The sequence below is a fragment of the Poromitra crassiceps genome, assembly GCF_964638095.1.
Source record: "Poromitra crassiceps genome assembly, chromosome: 16".
NCBI classification, from domain to species: domain Eukaryota; kingdom Metazoa; phylum Chordata; class Actinopteri; order Beryciformes; family Melamphaidae; genus Poromitra; species Poromitra crassiceps.
This window is the reverse complement of record NC_139645.1, coordinates 18,462,267-18,488,441: the sequence shown is the minus strand read 5'-3', so window position 1 is coordinate 18,488,441 and position 26,175 is coordinate 18,462,267. Positions and strand designations below refer to the sequence as shown.

At 43.7% G+C, this 26,175-nt stretch overlaps 1 protein-coding gene across 1 annotated transcript; it reads right to left on the bottom strand.

Moving 5' to 3' along the window:
- Positions 1–591: 591 nt before the first annotated feature.
- Positions 592–25,899, bottom strand: katnb1 (katanin p80 (WD repeat containing) subunit B 1). The gene is made up of 20 exons (XM_083652564.1): positions 25,785–25,899; positions 25,248–25,316; positions 24,995–25,125; positions 18,601–18,718; positions 17,570–17,670; positions 17,292–17,333; positions 15,275–15,358; positions 14,358–14,473; positions 13,607–13,678; positions 12,883–13,033; positions 12,250–12,437; positions 9,421–9,575; positions 8,912–8,959; positions 6,615–6,670; positions 5,628–5,843; positions 4,672–4,827; positions 3,688–3,764; positions 3,478–3,552; positions 1,660–1,776; positions 592–1,469 (listed from the first exon to the last, which is right to left on the bottom strand). Exons 2-20 carry the CDS (start codon positions 25,285–25,287, stop codon positions 1,337–1,339), a joined length of 2,076 nt encoding a protein of 691 aa, XP_083508690.1. The 5' UTR covers positions 25,288–25,316; positions 25,785–25,899; the 3' UTR covers positions 592–1,336.
- Positions 25,900–26,175: the final 276 nt, after the last annotated feature.

The following is a 26,175-nucleotide window of genomic DNA, read 5'->3' as shown; positions in this document are numbered from 1 at the left end:
CCATCTATATCCCATAAAGATTTATCTCTATCACTTCTATATCCCATAGAGATCAAATGTATCACATTTATATACCATAGAGATATATCTCTATCAAATCTATATTCCATAGAGATAGGCACAGTGCCTATCTTTATCACTTCTATATCCCATAGAGATATATCTCTATCAAATCTATATTCCATAGAGATAGGCACAGTGCCTATCTTTATCACTTCTATATCCCATAGAGATATATCTCTATCACATCTATATCCCATAGAGATCAAATGTATCACATTTATATACCATAGAGATAAACAGTTTATATGGATATATATATATATATTCATTTAATTTCATTGCCCAAAATTGTAGCTTGAGTAGTTCAACTACAAAAAATCCCCAAGAAGTAGTTGAATTACTTGACTCACTACACACATATGAATGTAGTTGAACTACCAGCAAGTTACTGCAAAATGTAGTTCAACTCCATGTAGTTAACTACTCCCCAACTCTGGCTAAATGTTCAGTTGTCAGTCAAAGCCACATGTGAGATGTAGTGCAGATATGCATATAGTATTATGTCACATGATGCCAAATGGAGGATTTATTGTTTTTATTAAATAAATAATTTCAAAAAGGTACAAATGAGATATTCATAAACACTTAAAGGCAAAAACATTACAGTACCACAGTGTACAGAGTTGAACCAGAAGCACAGCAACTTCAAGACAGAGTGAAGCTGCTGATGGAGTTCAAGGCATAAGAGAAGCAGATTCAACTGCTGATAGGCAGACCAATTGGCTGCTTCAATGTTAGTTTTTTAGAATGTACTACGGTAAAAGAAAATAAAAATACAGGAGGTAGTCTGTACGGCCAACATCGCTAGAATATTTTGATGTTGCAGCAAAAAGCCATATAGGCAGGCAGAAAAACAATCTACCGGAATTGCTGAAAAGTCTTAACATGTTAACATGTTTTTGGAATCATCATCAGATCAGTAATAGAAACGTTTAAAAAGCATTGAACTTCGGGGGTCGGGATAGTGTAACGGTAAAATGGGGGGAAATCAGAAATAATAATAATAATAATAATAATAAAAGAAAAATCTACATTGAACTTTAGTGCAACATTCTGTCTTGAACAACTTTTAACTTTAACTTATATAACAACTTTTATTTATTTATATAACAGCAGTTTTACTCTGGGTCTCTGGGTGTGGGTCTGGGTCCCTACATCTGGGTCCGGGTGTGGATCTCTGGGTCTGTGCGTGGGTCCCTGGGTCTGGGCGTGGGTCCCTGGGTCTGGGTGTGGGTCCCTGGGCCTGGGTCTGGCTGTGGGTCCCTGGTCTGGGTCATTCGAGCGAAACCATGAGAAGTTGCAGCTCTTTGAAGGTGCTGCCGTGCCGGCCCACCTGGTCCGCCTTGTTCTTCACCAGGTTTCTCAGGTTCTTCAGCTGCTTGTAGCACATCCTGCATTTCTGGTGTCTGGAATAACACAAAACAAACGTCAGTTACCTTTCTCATTCAATTACTTTGCGCTGCGTGTGTCTAAAGAGTGACTGCTAAAAATGGTATGAAATTATTCCATTTATTTGAATGTATTAATAGTGTCTCAAAATGTGATTATAACCGTTTTTTTTTTTTTAATATAGCTGATAAGTGGTGAGGTCCTCACCGCTCTTCTCGTGTGATGTCCACGCCGACTGATGGCGGCGCCTTGAGCGTGTCTGAGATGATCGGCCAGAAGCGCTTCAGGATCAGCCTCAGAGACATGTAGCCCGTCTGGACATAGCTAATAACACACACGCACAGGCACACACACGCGCTGATTGGCTACTGGGTCGATAGCAGGCAGCCAGAGAGGAAGTCTTTAGTATAGGAGGACATTCTGAAAATAAACATTCATGTTCTCTAATGGCTGTATGAATCCTCCATGATCCTATGGATTTCATATCTTATCTAAGCCTGCCCCGACCCGAATACTCAAAGCTTCTACGGTCTCTGTGGGGGGGAAGGGGGCGCACAATTTTTTTTAATAAATAACTCTGACACAGTAGTGTTTCTGACAGATCCTCTCATGGACAGATGATGTCATAACTCTGACACAATAGTGTTCCTGACACATCCTCTCATGGACAGATGATGTCATAACTCTGACACAATAGTGTTCCTAACAAATCCTCTCATGGACAGATGATGTCATAACTCTGACACAGTAGTGTTCCTGACAGATCCTCTCATGGACAGATGATGTCATAACTGACACAGTAATGTTTCTGACACGTCCTCTCATGGACAGATGATGTCATAACTCTGACACAGTATTGTTCCTAACAGATCCTCTCATGGACAGATTATGTCATAACTCTCTGACACAGTAGTGTTCCTGACAGATCCTCTCATGGACAGATGATGTCATAACTGACACAGTAATGTTCCTGACAGATCCTCTCATGGACAGATGATGTCATAACTCTGACACAGTAGTGTTCCTGACAGATCCTCTCATGGACAGATGATGTCATAACTCTGACACAATAGTGTTCCTGACACATCCTCTCATGGACAGATGATGTCATAACTCTGACACAATAGTGTTCCTAACAAATCCTCTCATGGACAGATGATGTCATAACTCTGACACAGTAGTGTTCCTGACAGATCCTCTCATGGACAGATGATGTCATAACTGACACAGTAATGTTCCTGACAGATCATGACATGGACAGATGATGTCATAACTGACACTAATGTTTCTGACAGAGCCGCTCATGGACAGATGATGTCATAACTCTGACACAATAGTGTTCCTGACAGATCCTCTCATGGACAGATGATGTCATAACTGACACAGTAATGTTTCTGACACATCCTCTCATGGACAGATGATGTCATAACTCTGACACAATAGTGTTCCTGACAGATCCTCTCATGGACAGATTATGTCATAACTGACACAGTAATGTTTCTGACACATCCTCTCATGGACAGATGATGTCATAACTCTGACACAGTATTGTTCCTAACAGATCCTCTCATGGACAGATTATGTCATAACTCTGACACAGTAGTGTTCCTGACAGATCCTCTCATGGACAGATGATGTCATAACTGACACAGTAATGTTCCTGACAGATCATGACATGGACAGATGATGTCATAACTGACACTAATGTTTCTGACAGAGCCGCTCATGGACAGATGATATAACCCTGAGACAGTAGTGTTTCTGACAGATCCTCTCATGGACAGATGATGTCATAACTGACACAGTAATGTTTCTGACAGATCCTCTCATGGACAGATGATGTCATAACTGACACAGTAGTGTTTCTGACAGATCTTCTCATGGACAGATGATGTCATAACTGGTACGAATGGTGTGAATGAATAATGATTCCTGTGAAGCGCTTTGGGTGTCTAGAAAAGCGCTATATAAATCCAATCATTATTATTATTATTATTATTATAACTGCGCCCGACATTCACTCACCTCTCATATTTGCTCTGCAGCAGCTCTTCTATCTTAGGCAGTACGGATGTACACAAATCTAGTTTCCACACCTCCCTGAGACACGCGAGACGACAAGGTCAAATCACATACAGTGTATAGAAAATACCACTTTAGTGTGTGTGTGTGTGTGTGTGTGTGTGTGTGTGTGTGTGTGTGTGTGTGTGTGTGTGTGTGTGTGTGTCCACTCACGGTTTAAGGTTGATAATGTTGAGAAGGTCCACAACAATTGACAGGTCACTCATGGAAATTGCAGTGTCCAGAGAACTCTGGAGAGGAGGGAAATAAGTCACTGCTATAACAATCTCTTAGAAATACTTTGCTGTCACATCCATGCATTTCAAGCTAGGTTTGATGCGGGAATTGTTTGAATGAGAGCTGGACGATATGTCTGAAATCAATATCATGATGCAGATTTATCTCTCTCTCTCTCTCTCTCTCTCTCTCTCACACACACACAATAAAACAAAAATTGATTGAATTAACAGGTTTATGTATGCAAAATCACGTTAAACAGATGTTCTTCAAATCTTCAAAAAATATTGAATTTTGTCTGAATTTGTAAATAAGATTTGCTTGTTGTCGTCAATTTAGACAACAGGATTGTGTATCACGAATATCACAATATCATCATATCATTACAATCCCACTGAAAGATGATCTGAAATTATTTATCGACCAGCACTAGTTTGAATTTTAAAAACAAAACAAAAAGTGTCAAATGTTCAAAAATCGAATTACATCCAGCATGAATTGCAAAAGGACGGGTAGAAATGTGAAGCATTGGCAGAGATAAACAGCGGGGTGTGTGTGTGTGTGTATGTGTTAGGGATGTTCATTTTTAACAATTTCCATAATCGAAATTCGGGAAAATTAACGATCAATTATGTGTGTGTGTGCGTGTGTGTGTGTGAGGGGGGGGGGGGGGGGGGGGTAGGTGGGTGTGGATGTGTGTGTGTGTGTGGGTGGGGGGGGGGTAGGTGGGTGTGGATGTGTGTGTGTGGATGTGTGCGTGAGTGAGTGTGTGTGTGTGTGTGTGTGTGTGTGTGTGGGGGGGGTAGGTGTGTGTGTGTGTGTGTGCGTGTATGTGTGTGTGTGTGTGCGTGCGTGCGTGCGTGTGAGGGGGGGGGGGGTTAGGTGTGCGTGTGTGTGTGCGTGCGTGCGTGCGTGTCTTGCCTTGATGTCTCCGCTGCCCCACACGCCCCTCACAGTCTCCAGGTTCTTGTGGCGGCTGCTGAGCATCACACACATGGTGTCGTGGCCCTTCCTGATCTGGGACACCACGTCCTCGGCGCCCGGCGTCTCGCCACGCCCTGCCGCCGCCGCCGCCGACTGGAGAACGAGCCGCAGAGACACAGATTTACATCCAGCCTGTGTGTCATTGACTGTAGAACATATGGACGTCATGACAGCTCCTCAAAAGTGAAGGCAAAACATTTCGATCGCCCCCTTGTGGCTGGCTGCAGTATAGGTCATAAGTCCTACTCCCTGCATGTTAGCGGATGGGACATGAGCCAAAGTAGAAAGAAAAATCACATCAAATACATTTCCCCCAAAGATGGGTTCTGTCATTTTAGGTCGTTCTTATCACGCTGATGTATATTCAAGCGCTCAATTTTCAGATAAGTTTGTTTTCAATTAGTTATTTGACGATATACAAAATGTCTGCCAAGCACTCCATTGACAACCCTTATCTAGCCAGCTGCTTAAATGAGTTCTCCTGCCGCTTCTGACAGACAACACAACCCTGACCTCATCCCCTGTGACCTCTCTCATCTGCTCAACCAGGCCACCAACTCCTCCACCCCTCAGAACCTCTAACCCAGACGTCACAGAAACCAGCTGGCCCTGACTCTCTCACCCTCAGTCCTGAAGCACTGTGCTGATCAGCTGGCCCCAGTGTTCACTGACATCTTCACATCTGATTGGAGACACGCCCACTTCAAGATCCCAATTCCCCCCCCGCTTTTTATTTAAATTTATGAAAATAATGTTTTATGGTCCCTCAGTAGGTCACTGGTTGGCTTGGTTTAAGCCTTAAAACTCATTATATAAGGATTTTTCTAAATGTCTATGGAGAAAATGAATGGGGAACTCTCTTCCGGGGCTGGACTGTTGAGCTCTATACTCACAGGCAGGAAATCGGCCACGTTGAGTCCTATTGGCTCGGTCCTGGTGGAGGGGATGATGCTGGGCGGCAGCTTGGCCTTGGCTGCTGGGCGCGGGGCGGCGGGGGGAGCGGGCCGAGGCGCCGAGGGGGCGGGGCGAGGCACTGAGGGAATCACGGTAAGCTCCACCCTCTGGACAGGAGTGGATGAGGCCAGCGGAGGGTTCTTCCACACATCCAGCTTGACACACGCACACACACACACACACACACACACGCACAGTCAAATCAGCACCACGGTACCAAAAGCCAGAGACTTAGGCCAACCCCCTTTTTTTTACCCCTTCCCATCATTTTTGAGTACCCCTCGCTTTTCGACGTGCCCAACAGAGTTACAAAGGAGCTTGAAACCCCCCCCCCTTTCCCCAAATGGGACAACCCTCGGAGACCCTGATACGTCATCAGTAGTCATACTGATTCCGTAATCAGTAGTCATAGATTCCCTGCCTACCAACATGAGGGTCGCAGGTTCGCGCCCCCCGTGTTACCTCCGGCTTGGTCGGGCGTCCATACAGGCACGATTGGCTGTGTCTGCGGGTGGGAAGCCGGATTAGGGGTATGTATCCTGGTCGCTGCACTAGCGCCTCTTCTGGTCGGGCGGGGCGCGTGTTCGGGACGGGAGGGAACTGGTGGGAATAGCGTGATCCTCCCGCGTGCTACGTCCTGCCGGTGAAGCTCCCCGCTGGCAGGTGAAAAAGAAGCGGCTGGCGACTGCGCATGTGTCGGAGGAAGCATGGTGCTAATCTACCTCAGATCGAAGGAAAGAAAGTGGAAGGGTTGAGTGGTAGGGGGGCGGGGCAAGGTGTGGGGTTGGGTGGGGCGGAGCACAGGGCAAGGGGTGGGGTTGGGTGGGGCGGAGCACAGGGCAAGGGGTGGGGTTGGGCCTTAATGTAAAGCACAGCTTCAACTTTTGTAACAAAACAACATTTTATAATTTTTATAGCAAAAGCACCTGCTGCTTGTCAGGAACAGGAGTCACCTGGCTGGTTCTCACCACATACGGGCTCTCTGAGAGAGAGAGAGAGAGAGAGAGAGAGTGAGAGAGAGTTCAGATCACACAAAAGCATGTCTCAAAAGGCTTTACATGGCATCATCACAGTCATATATGACATCATATCTACACACAACATAGGTTACATACATCATATACATACTACACATTTGACTAGAGTACATTATGATACTACAAAAACACAACATGTCTTTAGACTGTGGGAGGAAACCCACGCAAACACGGGGAGAACATGCAAACTCCACACAGAAAGGAGTGGGGGGGGGGGGAATCAAACCCACGACCCTCTTGCTGTCAGGCGACAGTGCTAACCACTGATCCACCGTGCCGCCCAGCGAGAGAGAGAAACAGACCGAAGGTGGTGAAACAGTCTTCACACGCAGGCCTGTATGAGCAGTCTGTGTCTTGTGTGTGTGATGGTTAAAGTGTTGAGGTCTGTATGAGTCTGTGTCTTGTGTGTGTGATGGTTAAAGTGCTGAGGTCTGTATGAGTCTGTGTCTTGTGTGTGTGATGGTTAAAGTACTGAGGTCTGTATGAGTCTGTATCTTGTGTGTGTGATGGTTAAAGTGTTGAGGTCTGTATGAGTCTGTGTCTTGTGTGTGTGATGGTTAAAGTGTTGAGGTCTGTATGAGTCTGTGTCTTGTGTGTGTGATGGTTAAAGTGTTGAGGTCTGTATGAGTCTGTGTCTTGTGTGTGTGATGGTTAAAGTGCTGAGGTCTGTATGAGTCTGTGTCTTGTGTGTGTGATGGTTAAAGTGTTGAGGTCTGTATGAGTCTGTGTCTTGTGTGTGTGATGGTTAAAGTGTTGAGGTCTGTATGAGTCTGTGTCTTGTGTGTGTGATGGTTAAAGTGTTGAGGTCTGTATGAGTCTGTGTCTTGTGTGTGTGATGGTTAAAGTGTTGAGGTCTGTATGAGTCTGTATCTTGTGTGTGTGATGGTTAAAGTGTTGAGGTCTGTATGAGTCTGTGTCTTGTGTGTGTGATGGTTAAAGTGCTGAGGTCTGTATGAGTCTGTGTCTTGTGTGTGTGATGGTTAAAGTGTTGAGGTCTGTATGAGTCTGTGTCTTGTGTGTGTGATGGTTAAAGTGCTGAGGTCTGTATGAGTCTGTATCTTGTGTGTGTGATGGTTAAAGTGTTGAGGTCTGTATGAGTCTGTGTCTTGTGTGTGTGATGGTTAAAGTGCTGAGGTCTGTATGAGTCTGTATCTTGTGTGTGTGATGGTTAAAGTGCTGAGGTCTGTATGAGTCTGTGTCTTGTGTGTGTGATGGTTAAAGTGCTGAGGTCTGTATGAGTCTGTGTCTTGTGTGTGTGATGGTTAAAGTGCTGAGGTCTGTATGAGTCTGTATCTTGTGTGTGTGATGGTTAAAGTGTTGAGGTCTGTATGAGTCTGTGTCTTGTGTGTGTGATGGTTAAAGTGCTGAGGTCTGTATGAGTCTGTGTCTTGTGTGTGTGATGGTTAAAGTGTTGAGGTCTGTATGAGTCTGTGTCTTGTGTGTGTGATGGTTAAAGTGCTGAGGTCTGTATGAGTCTGTGTCTTGTGTGTGTGATGGTTAAAGTGTTGAGGTCTGTATGAGTCTGTGTCTTGTGTGTGTGATGGTTAAAGTGCTGAGGTCTGTATGAGTCTGTGTCTTGTGTGTGTGATGGTTAAAGTGTTGAGGTCTGTATGAGTCTGTGTCTTGTGTGTGTGATGGTTAAAGTGCTGAGGTCTGTATGAGTCTGTATCTTGTGTGTGTGATGGTTAAAGTGCTGAGGTCTGTATGAGTCTGTGTCTTGTGTGTGTGATGGTTAAAGTGCTGAGGTCTGTATGAGTCTGTGTCTTGTGTGTGTGATGGTTAAAGTGCTGAGGTCTGTATGAGTCTGTGTCTTGTGTGTGTGATGGTTAAAGTGCTGAGGTCTGTATGAGTCTGTGTCTTGTGTGTGTGATGGTTAAAGTGCTGAGGTCTGTATGAGTCTGTATCTTGTGTGTGTGATGGTTAAAGTGCTGAGGTCTGTATGAGTCTGTGTCTTGTGTGTGTGATGGTTAAAGTGCTGAGGTCTGTATGAGCAGTCTGTGTCTTGTGTGTGTGATGGTTAAAGTGCTGAGGTCTGTATGAGTCTGTATCTTGTGTGTGTGATGGTTAAAGTGCTGAGGTCTGTATGAGTCTGTATCTTGTGTGTGTGATGGTTAAAGTGCTGAGGTCTGTATGAGTCTGTGTCTTGTGTGTGTGATGGTTAAAGTACTGAGGGGCTGGAGACTCACCGTCCTCCGGTGGGGTGGGGAACGGCTCGGCCTTGGGAGGGCTGCGAGCTGGGAGAGAGGAGAGGGAGTGAGTGATGGTCCAAATATAGGCAAAGAGGGTTTTTTTTGCGTGCATGCGTTATGTGCAGGGTACGAAATCTGTTTTCCCCATTTTTTGCAATTTTTACTGAACACTAATTGAACAAATTACGTGAAAATAATTTACAATTTACCCGATGCAAACTTACAAAATACTTTTTCTGAAATTCATTAATATACCTTTAAAAAGACAGCCAAGCCCACCTTCTAAAAATACAACTACAACTGATTTATTTTTTAAACTAAAACGTTTTAAACTAAATCTAACAAAGCCTCAGTGAAAGCTAACCAAAACTAAACTGAAATTAACATTAAAAACTATGTACAAAATAAAAGATAATGAAAAATCCCAAACTACTAATGCTGCAGAGGGTCAAATCTAAATGTGGATTTGAGGTCCTGAGGTGATGTCATGTCGGCAGTCCACCTACAGATGGCGTTCTTTGGCTGGAAGATCTCCTTGTAGTCTTCGGCGTTGTGGATCTCGGCGGTGGACTCGTTCTTCTCGTCCTTCTCGTCCTCGCTGCTGGGACTCTGCGTCTCACCTTCGGGGCTCCGCCTCTCGGCCTCCGAGCTCTGGCTCACTCTGGAGGACAAAACGTCTCGGTCAGGAGGAGTGAGACGTGTCACTCTGCCCGTCTGCCTTTACGATCCACGCTTTCACTCTGCCTTCAGCTCCGCCTACCAGTCGTCAGGGCACTTCTTGTCAAGAATAGTACGGTAGTTTGAACGGCGGTGAGATGTTACTGCCTTGTTTGCCTGTACACAGTGCTTCCGTGTACGCCTGGCTGACATGTTTAGAAAGTAGTTCCGGTTATCTATTTACCTTTAAAAAAAAAAAGAGCGTTTATCTGCATTTTGGATTAATATTTTATCTCGGGCGGCTGTAGCTCAGGAGGTAGAGCGGGTCGTCCACTAATCGCTTTGGATAAAAAAGGTCGGTGGTTCGATTCCCGGCTCCTCCAGTCTGCATGTCAAAGTGTCCTTGGGCAAGATACTGAACCCCAAATTGCTCGCGTTGGTGTGCCGGCACGCTGCATGGTAACCTGCCGCCATCGGTGTATGAATGGGTGAATGTACCTACTGACTGTAAAGCGCTTTGGATAAAAGCGCTATATAAATGCAGGCCATTTACCATTCATCTCGCGGTGAGTACCCAAAGCACAACATGTACATAGAGAGCTTTTTGCCGCTGTTAGAAATGTGTGTTTTGGTGACTTTGAAGGGCTGTACCGTTTCCCCCAATTCATCGGGGGTACTAACTTACTTGACGACTGTAGCTCACTGTATACTGTACCGAGAGGTGTATGTTGGTTATGTATGGGCGATATGGCAAATGGACAAAACTCCCAAAAAGTTGGCATATCCCTTTACGCTACTTCTGGTCTCACACACAATGTCAATATAAGTGATGTGATGTATAGACCCCTTATACACACGCAGCGTCGATGCGCAAGACGGAGGCAGAAAGACAGACTCCGCGCAGCCCTGTCAAGTAGTTTTCCAGTGGCTGGAAAACTATTTGAGCAAGACATGTCTTCGTGTTGTACAGTGCGATGCCAGAATCGGAAAGCTATTGTAGCAGAGTATTCGGGTCCGCCTATTTACACTTGGTTAATAAAATAATAAATGATAGAGCCAGACTGTAACGTTATAACAAGCTTCTCCCCACATATCCTGTTCTACGGCAACTCGAGGGAACATACACAGCCTCGCACACACGCAATAGAACTAGGGATGTCCGATATTATCGGCCTACCGATATTATCGGCCGATATCGGAAAATATCGGTATCGGTTTTCATGCCGATATTTTTTTTTTTTTAAATACAGGGGGAGTCTCACTGAGAGCAATGCTCTCTTTTTCAGGAGTGCCCTGTTCACTTTCACACACACATTCATACCTGGAAGCTGACCAGTACAACCACAGTCTGATCTGTTGGCCACTGAGCAGCTCCACTGGAGCGGTTGGGGTTAAGGGCCTTGCTCAAGTGGTGGTAATGAGGGAGGGGCAAGCGCTGCCTTTTCACTTTCCCCACCCAGATTTATCCTGCCGGTCCCGGGGATTGAACCGACGACCTTCTGGTCACAAGCTCGCTTCTCTAACACTTACAACTTTAACACAACATGCATATTATATATTAAACTCTTCAGCTACATTAAGCTACATTATGTAACTTGTTACGTGAAATTTTGGTGGAAAAAAAGCCCGCTTATATCGGTATCGGTTGATATCGGTATCGGAAATTAAGAGTTGGACATTATCGGATATCGGTAAAAAAGCCAATATCGAACATCCCTAAATAGAACACAACACAACACTGAACAGTCTGTTACACTATCAACAAAGCAAGGACTAAAGTTTTACCGAATCCCGTCAACTCATACTGCTTTTAATGCTAACCGTAGGTGTCTTTGGTTGCAAGCTGAAAGAGGAAATCGTTAAAAATGCCCGACTTTGCAGTGCTCGCTCATTTCATATCAGGTAAGCTGTAGCTGTAGGCTGCTAGTAACAGCCACATCGCTCGGCTAGTTAAGAACCAAGTAACGTTAAATAATGTCATTATTGAGTTGAACTGATTGGAATGAGGACATCATTAAAAATGCCCGAATTTGTAGTGCTCATTTCATAATCAGGTAAGCTGCCTGAAGCTGTAGGCTGCTCAGCCACATCGCTCGGTTAGTTAACGACCAAGTAACGTTACATAATGTCATTATTGAGTTGTGTGCATTATCAACATAACAATATATCTTTGCAAGTTACAGAATAATTATCTACGCTATCCCCAGTTATAAAGGAATGCACGATATGTATTGCTGGCCACTAGGCTTGGCCAATTGACAGCGCCAGTGCGTATGGGTCTGTAAGACATATCCCATTAAACAACGTTAATTTCGATGCATAACATTGCTTATCACTAGGCGATAAGCTGTGGTAGTAAGCCGAGAACTGCATTTTAAAACTAAAATCTAACTGTGTGTCGCAGATGGGCACAGAGCAGTCCTGACAGCGGGGCTTTTACACAGTTCTCTGTGTCTGTCAATGCTGGGCTCATGGCTTTTTGCCTACACGATGCGCGCGCAGCTCCAATGTTGACAGCTGTATAAGGGGTCTATAGATTTTGAGATATTGACGTTTGTTTTGACACTAGCGTTCCGATCTATTCCCAATCGCACAGCGAATAGAGGGCGTCAAGATGGTGGCAGCGGCAAAAACATTGTGCGCCGGCGCAGGTCATGAGGGGCTCAGTGGCGGCGCACCTCTGGCTGTTGCAGGTGGTCAGGGGTCGCTCGTAGTTCCTCCGCAGCGTGGATCCTTTGGGAGGGGGCTCTGTGAGCGGCTTGTCGTCCTGGATCGGCCCCTGGTTCACAGAGCTGGCCGTCTTCTTCACCCTCGTCAGGTCAACCACATAGCAAGACACGTTGGTCAACTGGTGCGACACACCGATCTGACGGAGACACAGTGAGAGACGGTTTTTAAAATATCTTATTTACACTGATATAAATACATTATTCCAGTAGAAACATCAATACATTACTTTTCTTCTTATACAATACAATATATATTTCATGGAAAAACAGGACCAATATAATGTATCATCCATTACTGAGCAGATTATATTATCTGAGAGAAAGTGGGGGAGCAAAAGAGAAAGTGAGAGAGAGAGAGAGAGAGAGAGAGAGAGAGACAATAAGTGAGAGAGCGAAATAAGAGTAGAAAGGAGGAGAAGGTTGCCATTCAAATAAAGGTTGGTACAGGACAATCCATCATAATGATCCATTCTGACCTAAATCTAACAGTAACAGTATGGGTGTGATCCTGTGTTTTCTAAAAGTAACAGTATGTGTGGCAATAGGTGTGACAATGTGTGGCCAGGCGGGGGCGCTACACACCAGCTGCTGCTTGCAGACGGCCAGGTCAGCCACCTTGGCCCAGCCCACTGGGACTACGTCGAAGCAGCGGTCGGGCTCCCAGCCGTAGACCCTGAGAGAGTCCACCGTCCCGCTGAACAGACAGTCACCGTCTGAGCTGAACAGCACACACCTGCACACACACACGCAAGCAGGGCGGGGCTTCAGACACTTTGTTAACGCAGAGGTGATGGAAATGGCACTTTTGTGATCACAATAATTAATGCAGATTCAACCAATCTCTGCTATATTTGCAGGGCCTTGCCATTTTTCAAAATTCCCATGATTTCTCCACAAAAACTGCAAAACTGGTTCCTCAACTTGCATTTTTCTTGCAAATATCCACAATGTTACAGCAAAAAACAACAATATAAAACAAAACTTTGCAAACTCCATTGCAATGTTTGAGAAAAGCTGCTTAGGAAAAAATCTATTGCCCCCCCCAACTCGCTGTTGCTTATGCCAGTTCCAGATGAAAGGGGGGGGGACGTTTTTGATAGCATCAATAATAATAATAATAATAATAATAATAATAATAATAATAATAATAATAATAATGTTATTATGAAGCTTGATTGGATTATAAATCCAATCAAATATTATTATTATTAATAATAATAATAATAATAATAATAATAATAAAAATAAAAATAATTTAAAAATGCACGAAATCATGAAGGGACTGGCAAAGCAATGTAGTTCACACCTGACTGTACTGCTCTGTCCCTCTATTGAGCCGATCATCTTGAACTTCTCCAGATCCCACAGCTTGACTGTCCTGTCGTGAGAAAACACACAAACACACAGATAGAAAAGGAAGAAGCAAGTTAACATGCCGTCCTACCATAAACGATGCAGGCAATCAGTAACACAATACAAAGTAAAAGGTGACATGGGAATACATTTATACAGTACGAATAGATGTTTTTCCTATCCCAAACATCATCTTGGGACCGCCACAAAATGATCCTGCAACCCCCGAAAAAAAAAAAAAAATACTGAGGTACTGAGGTATCAAATATTGCATTCTCAGAGCACTTGTTATGTTACAGTCACTAACACAGCATCTGAAACATGTTGGATGTTCAGTGTTACAGTCAGTTTTCGAGGAGCTGTCCATCACCGAATTTGTTTAATGGCAGCCCACTTGTAAAACCTCCGCGGACCACCAGAGGGCCACAGCCATGTGCAAACATGTCTCGTCCAGACATGTTCTGTCAAATTTGGATGACCAGTGTTAAAAAAGTGAGTTAAAAAGTTGACAACATTTGATTGTAGCTCCTCTATGTGATTTTTTTAAACAATGGTGTGAAGAAGCATTACCCCCCCCCCCCCCCCCCCCCCCCCCCCCCCCACACACACACACACACAAACACAGTTTAATCAGAATCAGTGCAGTAGTGTCTGAAAGACTTGGGCGGACGGACACAGCAGACGTCATGGTGTGGGTGTGGTACCTGTCTGAGCTGCCTGAGGCCAGCATGTACTCGTTGGGGTGGAACTGGATGGTGGTGACGGCCCCGGTGTGAGCCATGAACTCTGTGATAACCTTACCCGCCGTTATGTCCCACAGCTGGCAGAGAGAGAGGGGACAGAGAGCTGGGTCAAAACATCACAACATGTCCCACAGGTGGCAGAGAGAGAGGGGACAGAGCAGAGAGCTGGGTCAAAACATCACAACATGTCCCACAGGTGGCATAGAGAGAGGGACAGAGAGCTGGGTCAAAACATCACAACATGTCCCACAGCTGGCAGAGAGAGAGGGACAGAGAGCTGGGTCAAAACATCACAACATGTCCCACAGCTGGCAGAGAGAGAGGGACAGAGAGCTGGGTCAAAACATCACAACATGTCCCACAGCTGGCAGAGAGAGAGGGGACAGAGAGCTGGGTCAAAACCTCACATGTCCCACAGCTGGCAGAGAGAGAGGGGACAGAGAGCTGGGTCAAAACATCACAACATGTCCCACAGCTGGCAGAGAGAGAGGGACAGAGAGCTGGGTCAAAACCTCACATGTCCCACAGCTGGCAGAGAGAGAGGGGACAGAGAGCTGGGTCAAAACATCACAACATGTCCCACCACAGCTGGCAGAGAGAGAGGGACAGAGAGCTGGGTCAAAACCTCACAACATCATCACTGTGGTCTGTAGTCATGTTTCATAATTTTGGTGAAATGACATCCACTTTCCTTCAGTATGTCCTGCTGTAGGAAACAACTACAGAGTTTATAGTTCACACGGTTTAGAGTTATGGAAAGATAAGGAATGAAGAAAGCTCTTCATTTCCATGTGCAGGCTAGGCTCTTCTGACTAAACTAATGCAGGGCAGTTTGACAGTGCAGAGCTGTAGGAGCGGATCGGGGACGCTGGGGGTACCTTGATGGTGTGGTCGTCACTGGCTGAGGCCAACCACTTCCCGTCCGGACTGAACGCCAGACACCTCACTGTCTGAGTGTGACCCTGAAACACACACGCGCGCGCGCACACGCACACACACACACACACACACACACACACACACACACACACACACACACACACACACACACACACACACACACACACACAACCAACCAACTTTTTTTGTAATACTCTATTGAATGTATGTGTGAGTGATCACACACCCACATACAGCTACATGTATATATACTGTATGTATATATATATATGCGTGTGTGTTTATTATCGATCATCGATAATTGATCGTTAATTTTCCCTAATTTTGATTATGGAAATGTATTCAAATGCCCATCCCTACTTCATATTGAAACTACAAATTGAAAATACAAGTGATTCAAATAGCCACGTTCAAACTGCCATGGAACAAATCCGTCCTCATCACAGAACGATATCCTGTCTTTGCTTGAGACTAGGGATGCACGATATATCGGCAATCATATCGGTATCGGCCGATGTTGGTCATTTTTTAACATATCGGTCATATCGGTATCGGTCAGATGTTGCAATGTTAATATCGGTTATCATTATCAGCCAAATTCTTCACATTGATATGAAATAATGCAGTAAATCTATGATTTATGGGCTTTTCCAAAGGCTTTGCAAATAAAGAAATGCATAACTTTTTCAAATTCAGTGTTAACATGTGTTTTTCAGTATGTACAAAATGTGATGATCATAAAAATGTGGTTTTATACAGATCATATCGACATCGGTAAATATCGGTTATCGGCCATAACAGCAATGTTAATATCGGTTATCGGCCTTTTTTGGCCCCTGCGGCTTATATAACGGTGCGGCTTATCTATGGATTTTTTCCAAAAAAAAAAAAAAAAAAAAAAAAAAAATCTCTCTTTTTTAGCACTCTTTCTAACTATAAATCCTATATAACTATAATAAGTTTTAATTTCCTCTCTTGCCCTCTTTTCACCACACTGTATGACACTGTATGACACTGTATGACACTGTGTGCACTGTAAAAAACAACACAGGTGGTGTTGTGTTATGTTGTTTTGTTGAAATGTTAATAAATGGGAGCTTCCTCAAACAGTGCCCTCTGTGCATGAACCCTATGGTAATTAAACATTAAAACACAATAAAAAAAAAAAAAAAAAAAAAAAAAAACATTAAAACACCCGCGGCTTATAGTCCGGTGCGGCTTATATAAGAAAAAAATAGTCAACTTTGCAGGTGCGGCTTATACACCGGTGCGGCTTATAGTCCGGAATTTACGGTAATACAAATAAACATTCTTATAAAGGCCCAATGCTCAATTTAATTATAAATAAAACAATATAAAACACAAACAGTATATTTTTAGGAACAAAGAAAATAATAACTCTTTGTTTCCCACAGGATCTGGAGAGATTGTGGTGGGTGGACCTTGCTAGGACCCCTTTGGGGGGTCCGGGGGGCCATGCCCCCTGTAAGAAAAATGTGTACATTTTAAATTAAAATGCATGAATCTGGTTCACTTAGAGAACAAATTTAAGAGGCTAGATGTATGAAGAACACACATAAAATTACACAGCCTCTCTTTACTGTGCTGTGGTTTTTACAATGATGAAAAAATAAATGTCTCCCTTTCTTGCTGAAGTACAGTGGTTCATTATACCAACATCACTCTCCCTGGGCAATGAAGGACCAGCTGGGTGTGGTCATTAAAATCAGGATACCAGTTCTACTCTTCTTCAGAGTCCTCGCTGACTGAAATGTTATAACAGAAGTGGAGTATTGGCCAGAATGACATGAACATTTGGACACTTATTCAGCGGGTATCTTGTATGTTGCGTTCAGGTGCACTGTAATTTTTTTTTTTTTTAAACAGTGTATAAAGTAGCCAGTTGGCCAGAGGCCAGTAGGCGGAGAAATAGCCGGCTGCCGGGGCTTGGGGAACTCCCTGGTAAAAAGACACACAGACACACGACTCTCTTACCCTATATCTGCACACACATCCCTTCCTCCGCACATCCCAGATCTGAAAAAGGAGAACCCAGTTTGAGTGTGAAAAAATATATCAATAAACCTATCCACCTATACACCTACACACACACACACACACACACACACACACACACACACACACACACACACACACACACACACACACACACACACACACACACACACACACACACACACACACACACACACACACACACACACACACACACACACACACACACACACACACACACACACACACACACCTACCTTGATGTTGGTGTCCAGAGAGCCTGAGGCCACATATTGACCATAGGGATGGAAGTCCACGCTGGTGATGTTGGCCTTGTGTCCCGTCAGACTGCGTAAGACTGAGGACAAGAAGGACAACAGACAGACAGACAGACAGACAGAGGGACATCCCTCTTTGTTTTAGTGTGTCATGTCCCGCCCTGTCCTGTCTGTCCTCCTGTCTGCCATGTGTGTTAGCTGTCTCAGCATGCAACGGAATTGTATCCAATTCCGGCAGCTGGATTCACACGGGATCATGAGATCACATCACACGTGGAAATAAACCATCTGGCAGCGTCAGGTTCTAATTTCCGAGTTCCCAACCGAAAGATAAGTGACGTAAATTTGCACATTTCAGAAGCTAGGGATCAAGTAAATATAAATAAATATATATTTACATATAACTTAGTCACAAATAAGAAAAGGGAATCTTTAAATGCCACTTGTGACAGTTACTTCATGTAGACTAGATAATCGTATTGGCTGATAAATGGAAAAATAATAACTTTTTGAGTACATAACCTGCAAGTATCTGTAACATTGTGAAGGTACAGAAAGGATTAATAAAGGGTTAATACTGAGTATATGAATACACCGACATGGATGGATGGATGGTATGTGTCAGAAATTCTATAGAAATTCTGAATCTCAAAAATAGGTGGGACTGGAAGAAAATCACTTACAAGTTAAGGTGATAACAATTATATTAAACTTTAAAAAAGAGAGGTGGGGGATTCCTAATTGATGAAAAACTTACTCAAAAACAATAAAGTGCATTGATATATCATTGTGATTTATTTGGGTCATATACTGCCCCTAATCAGTCAGCCTCAACACCAAGGACAATTCAGTCATTTTCATTTGATTGGTGAATAAAGTTGTTTCTGATTCAATCAGACGTGTCTATTTTCCAAAAAATGTAATGCCTTCCACACACACACACACAAACACACACGCACGCACGCACACACACCCACACACCCACACACACAAAATAGATTCAGTCTCACTCTTGGCAGCCTCCAAGTCCCAGATACGCAGCGCTCCGGACTGTGATCCAGCAACGACCTGTTCCTCTGATATGTTGAATTGAACGCTCTCCACTGGGTTGGTGTGGCCTGTCAAACTCTGAAACAGACACAGGAGGAGATTAGTAGAGACACAACTGCAAAGAAAGTAAACCAAAATCAAAAGTATACATTTAGGGTGCGTTCACATCCATCATGTTCTGAGCGGTTTATCTCAACTCTTTTAGTTTCGTTTGTTTGTCCAGGTGAAAAAGATGACCTTTGAACTCTGGTGGCACCAAGGGCAAGTTGCATAAAGGCTAATTATTAGACTGGTCTTAAGACTAAGTTTTAATGGTTAATTATTAAAGTTGAGCGGAAATTTAAAAAATGAAGAGGTACCACGTTTCAGGAGCAAGTTAAATATTAAGTCGTGTATTCATGTTATCTGTATTAATCACTAAATGGTCAGCTATTCCCATTACCTTTGCTTGACTATAGAGAACAGGGTACAGTGGCGCAGTCGGTAGCGCTGTCGCCTCACAGTTAGAAGGTCCTGAGTTCGATTCTCGCCTGGGACACTTAGGCCATATTGTGACTAGCATTTTCGTTTACTTCCGTTCCCACGGCAGGGGCACTACACACTTTTTTCTCCATAAAAGAGATCTATAGGTAGAAAGTACAAATAAAAAAGTTCTACTCGTGTTATCCTGCAGTATTTTTATAATCAGTGGTCAAAGACGGCACTATTTCTTACTAGGCGTACTAATCTGTGCAAGGGGAGTGGTGTGGTTTTGGTCACGTGGACCAATCGCGTAGCCGCTTTATTCCCTTGCCGTAATAATATTAGAGCCATGGCGACCACCAGTTCAAGCAGCGAAGAGGGGAAAAAGAAACCAAAACAGCGGAAAAAAGTGCGTAAAAGCCGGGAATCAAAGGACTCCAAACGATGCTATATGCACTTTTTGTCAGTACAGAATGAGGACGTGCAGGATTTTACCCAGACAAGGTGGGACACTTACAGGTCTGTCGTCAAACAGTGGCTTTGTCTGGACGGCGATAGTAAAGTTATCGCTGAAACTTTTAAACATTGCGTGGACGTGGATTTTGACCATGTTCCCGAGGACGCTGGATTTCACGCGACGTGTTACCGTCGCTTTATTTGTAAAAGACGTTTGGGTTTGGCTGAGAAACGCTGCACACAGATGGTGCAGGGGGAAGAAGAAGAAGAACCAGATGCAGCCGCAGCCTCAGACAGCATCGGCCCCGACGGAGCCACGTCTGAAACCCCCCGAAAGAAACTTCGGTCTCGGACAGGTTGCCCGTCCGTTCTGCTGGCCCTGTCCTTCCAGCCATCTGCATCATTTGTAAAAAGGTGGACAAATATATTACTGTTGGTGGAAAACGGAAGAAGGATCAACTTTCACAAGCAGAGACAGTGTCTGCAGGTAAGCGACCCCCCCCTCTTTCTCTCTATCTCACACACACACACACACACACACACACACACACACACACACACACACACACACACACACACACACACACACACACACACACACACACACGGGACTGAAAAACATGGAACAAGGAAGTGTACAGATAGACAGGCAGAAAAGGCGGTGGTCTTGTGATGTAGTTGATTTATATATTATATTATATTGATAAAAAAAAATGTGTATCTACAGAACAGAGACTGAAAATCCAACTGCTGATTGATTCACTACTTTATTAGCTAACCCTAACCCAGGAATGCATGGAGGTCAAGGGGGCAGGTCACAAGTGCCAGCTGGCCCATTGTTCACTGTGTTATTTACAGCCCCCAAACCAACACACACACACACACACACACACACACACACACACACACCCACAGAGAGAGGGAGCATTTTCTTTTATTGCCTTGATCTCCTTGCCCCCCCCCCCCACCTCTTTTTTCTTGTAATAACAATACAATGGATAAAAGATACAAAAACAAATGTCACCCACTTTTTTTTAATTATAAAATGTGTGATTTGACAGTAAAGCTGATTATAACTTTTTTTTGTTTTCAGGCCAGTTGCGGAAGGCTGCTGAGAAGAAGGAAGACTCTAGCGTTCTTTTGCATATCAAAGACAAAGACTGTGTGTCTCTGGAAGTGCGTTACCACAGGTCCTGTTACAGAGAATACACAAGGTCCTTGTCAAAGTCTACGGCAACACATACTGCAACCACAGATGAAGTGTGAGTTATTACATTGCATTAACACTGCACATTTCAAAAGTAAGGCTTTGACCTACAACAAATACTATTTTGTCTGTCTTTAGATACAATGTTGACAGCAGACCTCTTTGCACATGTTAAGTATTTTTTTGTCTGCATGTGTGTGTTTTCAGAAATGAACAACCCTTTGCTGCCAGCTACAAGATATTCTGCGAACGAGTCATCCGTCAAAGGATTATCGATAAACAAGAAATCCTGAAAATGAACCAACTAAGGAAGAAGTTCACAGACATCGTTAAGAAGAATGAGGATATTGATGCTTCAGACTACAGGTAACTGTGTCCTTGACAGTTCAGTAAACAAAAAATAACCTCTTTCATACTGAAAAGTTTCCATTTTATTGATTTATTCGCTCACAAGAAAGGCTGACAGTATGTTTAAATGTATTTGTTTCTCATTGTGAAAAAAATCCCTTTATTTATACATTTGTGCTCGTCTTTTTCTATATTTTCATTTTGCAGGCAGGATAAACTGAAAAAGCGGTTGGCCCGTGATTTCCCCCAGCTGGTGTTTCACAGCCCTGCAACGCGCAACATCTCCGAACTGGTTTTTGTTGAAACATTATCAGCAGATACACTGTTAGACAGGCTACCGCATCCATCAGACACGACAACAACTGAGTCAACCGAGGTAAGCCAAGCTGAAAGTGACAATGAACACACATCTGGACAAACTACAGAGCACACAAGGACACTGCAGTGCAGGACTGATATTGAAGAGACTTGTGAATGAAACTCCCGGGATGAAATGCCCCTGGCCTCCCACAGCAGAGGATTTGAATGTTTCTGACGCAAAATCTGTTGTGACAGTTGAACTATTCAATGTGATTTCCTGGATTATAGGTGCAACAGAGGAACCAACACTAGACCATTATGTTGATATTCCTGAAGATGTGAACCTAAAAGTTTTATCTGTTTGTCAAGACATTGTGTATCTTGCTTCTAAAGGTCGGAAGCAGACGCCTAAGTCACTGTGTCTTGGTCTAACTGTTCGCCATTTAACAGGTTCATCCAATGTTCTGTCACTACTGAACAGATTAGGACACTGTGCTTCATGGAACACAGTTGTCAGTCTAGACACTAGCCTAGCGTCACTACAACTTCTAGAGGGCAGAGACAAAATCCCTAAGGGGTTCTCAAAGAAGGCACCAACCATACTGGTGTGGGATAACATCGATTTTGGGGAGGAGACACTGTCAGGTCGTGGAACTACTCACCATACAAATGGCATTATGGTACAAAGTTCTGTTGTTGAAACAATGTCTAGACCAGACAGACAGCCACTGCCCAAGTCAGTTTACACATTCAAAGCACCTCCTAGCATCCCGCTACAACACTATCCACAGACTAAAAGACAAGGGCCACAGAACTTGCTTCAGGATGAAAGTGTTCCATTGCAGGTGGAAACGTACAGGTTGAACACTGTGTCTGCTGCCAAAACAGAACTGGCATATGTTTTAGTGAAGAACACAGATGCTGAAGCATGTACAGTACCAGGCTGGACAGGTTTCCACACAATGCTACAAAGTGATGCCACTCTACCTAAGTCAGCACTGTATTATCTTCCAGTCATTGAGGCTTCACCGACAGAGATGTCAACAGTTAACACTATTCTGAAGCGAAGTGTTGAACTTGCTGATCAGCTAGAACTGGACCATGTAGTGTTAGTTTTTGACCAAGCTATATATGCCAAAGCTCAGCAAATCCGCTGGAAAGATGATGAGTTGACAAAGCGTCTTGTGGTTAGACTAGGTGAGTTTCATACATGCATGTCCTTCCTAGGCATTTTAGCCATCATCTGCCAAAAACGTGCAAGGTACAAATCATTTTGTACGGCATCATCAGCTTTGCCAGAACTGTCCATTCCCCCAACAAGTGATGCTCTCCACCAACATTGCAAAAGGGCAAACTACCAAGCAGCAGTGATGAGACGTTCTCTGACTAGTAGGATGTGTGCTCCTTCACCCATTGGCAATGGATGGGGCATGGAGGATGGGGAGTTAACAGTAACATGGATGACTAGAAATCCTGCCCCTGATAGTGTGTTGCAGGTAGTCCACTGTAATTGTAAAAAAAGCAAATGTGAAACTGGAAGATGTTCATGCATGTCTGCAAAACTGTCTTGCACTGATTTATGTCACTGCCAGGACTGTGAAAATGTGTCAAAGGAAACAGAAGAAAGAGGTACATGGGATGATGACTCTGATGAAAGTGATAGGGATGAGTAACCCAACATGTTACTATGTAGGCCTACTACTTGTTTTGTTCAAGAATTATTAAATTGTTAAAGAATTGCCACACTGCCTACATCCAGTTAAATGCAATGCATAAATGCAAACAGCACAGACTACTTACACAGCCAACAGAAGGTTTTATTGTGATGCATTTGTATGCTATTTTGTATTTTTATAATTTCCTTGGCGGGGGGGGGGGGTGTATAAGTGACAGATGCTGTGACACTTTGTGGTACTTGAATAAATGTTTCATACCATATGTTGTAATAATTCTGACCTCTAGTACTTTAATTTTTAGTCTTGTCCATTTTTTGCATTATTCCAATTTAGGGGGCGTGGTAACATTTTGATAGATTTTCTGCCATTTTGGTCCAAGGTGCCCTGATTTTCTTTTCTACCTTTCATTACACAGTAGGTTGAGACATTTTCTATGTATGAAACATAAGCTTTTGGCACAATTTACTGTGGAGGTTTCATTGTACTGTGTGGCAAACACTTAAGTTGAAGCATATTCTTTAACAAATATGCTACATTTCATGATCTAAATTCACATATGAGTAAACTAAAGGCACCAATACTTGTTTCAGATGTTAAGTATATGCATTTTAGCATTTATGACATTTGAGAAAGATTTTGTGTTGCCAAAAACACATTTTACAAGCAAAAACAGCAGCACAAGATTTTCGTTTTTTGGTTATAAACTGTTTATACATTTCTGGCTTGTGACAAAATACTGCAGGATATTATGAGTAGAACTTTTAACCCAAAGTCCAGAAGGGTATTGTCTATGAAAAAATGCATTGAATGAGTAGTGCCCATGACATGGGAACGAAACTCATTTTCTAAGCACTTTTTCATGGGTCCCAACACGGCCTAACTGTGAGCGCTGTGGTTGTGTTCCCCCCCATATCTTCAGTGCCTACTTCCCAGGTGGGTTATCTCGTCGTAAGGGCCTTTCTCTCTGTGTGGAGTTTGCATGTTCTCCCCGTGCTCCCCCCAGGGGGTTCCTCCGTATATAACCCCCCCACTAAAAACATGCAGAAGATCAGATCGTCATCGTCATCTGACCAGTGACGACAACATCCGAAGTTGGTCCCCGGGCGCTGTACGAGAAAGCGACCACTGCTCCTGGCCTGCCCCTCGGAGGAAAGGACATGCCTGGATGGGTTAAATGCAGAGGACACTTTTCACCGGCCACCGTCAGCATGAGTGTGTTGTGGCCGCATGCATGTATTGTGGTGTTCGTGTGACAATAAAAGACGGGCTTGTCCGTTACGAGAGAGAGAATTGCACAGTTGCCATCGATTGTAATCAGGGATGTAGTGGTAAATACAGAGGTGGGTAAACTATCCAAGCTGAGTAGTTTATCCACCTTGTTTGCCCTCATTGATTGATACAGTTGCTCTGAAAATAGCTGAGTAAACTATCTGTCTCATTTCAAAGGGGTGGGTAAATTGCGTTTACTTGCGTTTACCCTCCACTACACCCCTGATTGTAATGCACAGTACAGACAGTAGATAATGTGCTTGATGGTAGCTGAGATAACTCTACGTGTTGTAGGGTTCTACCTGTAATTATTTACACTAAAAGAAACAGGAAACAAACATTTTCATTGTCTGGCCCACTTGACACCAAATTGGGTCGCATGTGGCCCATGGACTAAGGAACGTTTGGCAAAAAGGAACTTTTGGGAAGTAAGGTTCTGGATTAAGGAGCGCTGTCAAGTTGCTGCAGAATGGACCGTTTGTAATCTACTTTGAAAAGGTATGACTTTTAAAGAATCAAATTGTATAATTATCAGCTTCATTGTATGCATTCAAACATAGCGCGAGCCCCATCATGGATCTGCATTTTGGACCTCCGCTGACGCCACTCTCTTCCTAGATTGCTCTGGTAGCTTACCATGATGCAGTTTGGTTTGTTGACAGACCAGATGTTCACACTGCAGTCCTCCCCTCCAGTGGCCAGCAGACGGCCAGAGCGTTTCCCCAGAGCCACACAGGACACGCTGCTGGAGTGAGCCGCAAACTCCTCTGCGAAGTGCAACACAGCATGAAGCGCAACACAGCATGAAGTTTCACTTGATCAGGGCTTTCACTCTTAGGACCAAATGAAACAGGATGGTGGTCAGAGAGAATCATCAACAAATACTCACGCAGTCGCCACCAATTGTTGGTTTTGGCCACAGCCATCATGGAACACGTCTTCTTGGATGCTCCAGCTGCTGTTGACACAGAGAGGTGGCATTTATAGCAGCAGGTGTTGCTAGCAGCACTTAGCTCACTAACGTTAGCAGCTTCTGAATCAAAACATTTGACATGGTAACATTAACTTACACACACCGATCCATCTGAAAACCGACTGAGTTATTGCTGTATATTTAACTAACGTTAGCTTAACTAACTGTTTATAACATCTGAAGTAGCATTACAGTAAGGTGTTGCTCATAAACTACGTTACTTTTAGAAAAATAAGAAACGTTACATGGCCCAATGCCATTAGGGTCAAGTTAACGGCTACATTCACTATGGCTAACGTATTAAATGTTAAGTCAACAAACTTGGCAACTGCTAATAACTTCTTAATGAGCTAACGCCACAGCTAGCATTACCTTGCACATCTAATCAGCCATACTAACTAGTTTATGAAGATACCTAGCCATAAAATGTTATCAAACTTCTTTTTTACTCACGTTATAGAGTTGTCGGTAGGTCAGGTGGGGAGTGATTGTAAGCTAACATTAATAGCTAACGCTAGGTGCGTGCTAGCGTGCGTTATGTGCTCCTGTCTGTCTGCAGCTTAGCAACTACCAGCTGACCAAAACGACCCAAAACACGCAAATGTTCTTCTTCGCTGTGTTCACGAAGAGTTCCAAAACCAACGTGCATACTGCCACCTACCGGTAGTGTGTGATCAGACAGACCGGAAGAGACAGACATGCCAGCATTTTTTTTTGTTATCAGTTTTAAAGCAAACATGATGCAACAGAATCTAAGAGTTCAAGAGTAGACTGTGAAAATCATTATCCTCAAAGTCTCGACTCTTCCACGACCTACGGCACACTCCAGTCCAGTAGATGGCGG

What these genes read in the sequence shown, in the direction of transcription:
- katnb1 (XM_083652564.1), bottom strand. Translation starts at nt 25,287, where the DNA reads ATGATGGCTGTGGCCAAAACCAACAATTGGTGGCGACTGC. An exon ending in CCGTCTGCAAGCAGCAGCTG is followed by an intron (nt 12,438 to 12,882) that starts GTGTGTAGCGCC and finishes TGTCTCCGTCAG; the next exon opens with ATCGGTGTGTCGCACCAGTT. An exon ending in GACATCACACGAGAAGAGCG is followed by an intron (nt 1,470 to 1,659) that starts GTGAGGACCTCA and finishes GTGTTATTCCAG; the next exon opens with ACACCAGAAATGCAGGATGT.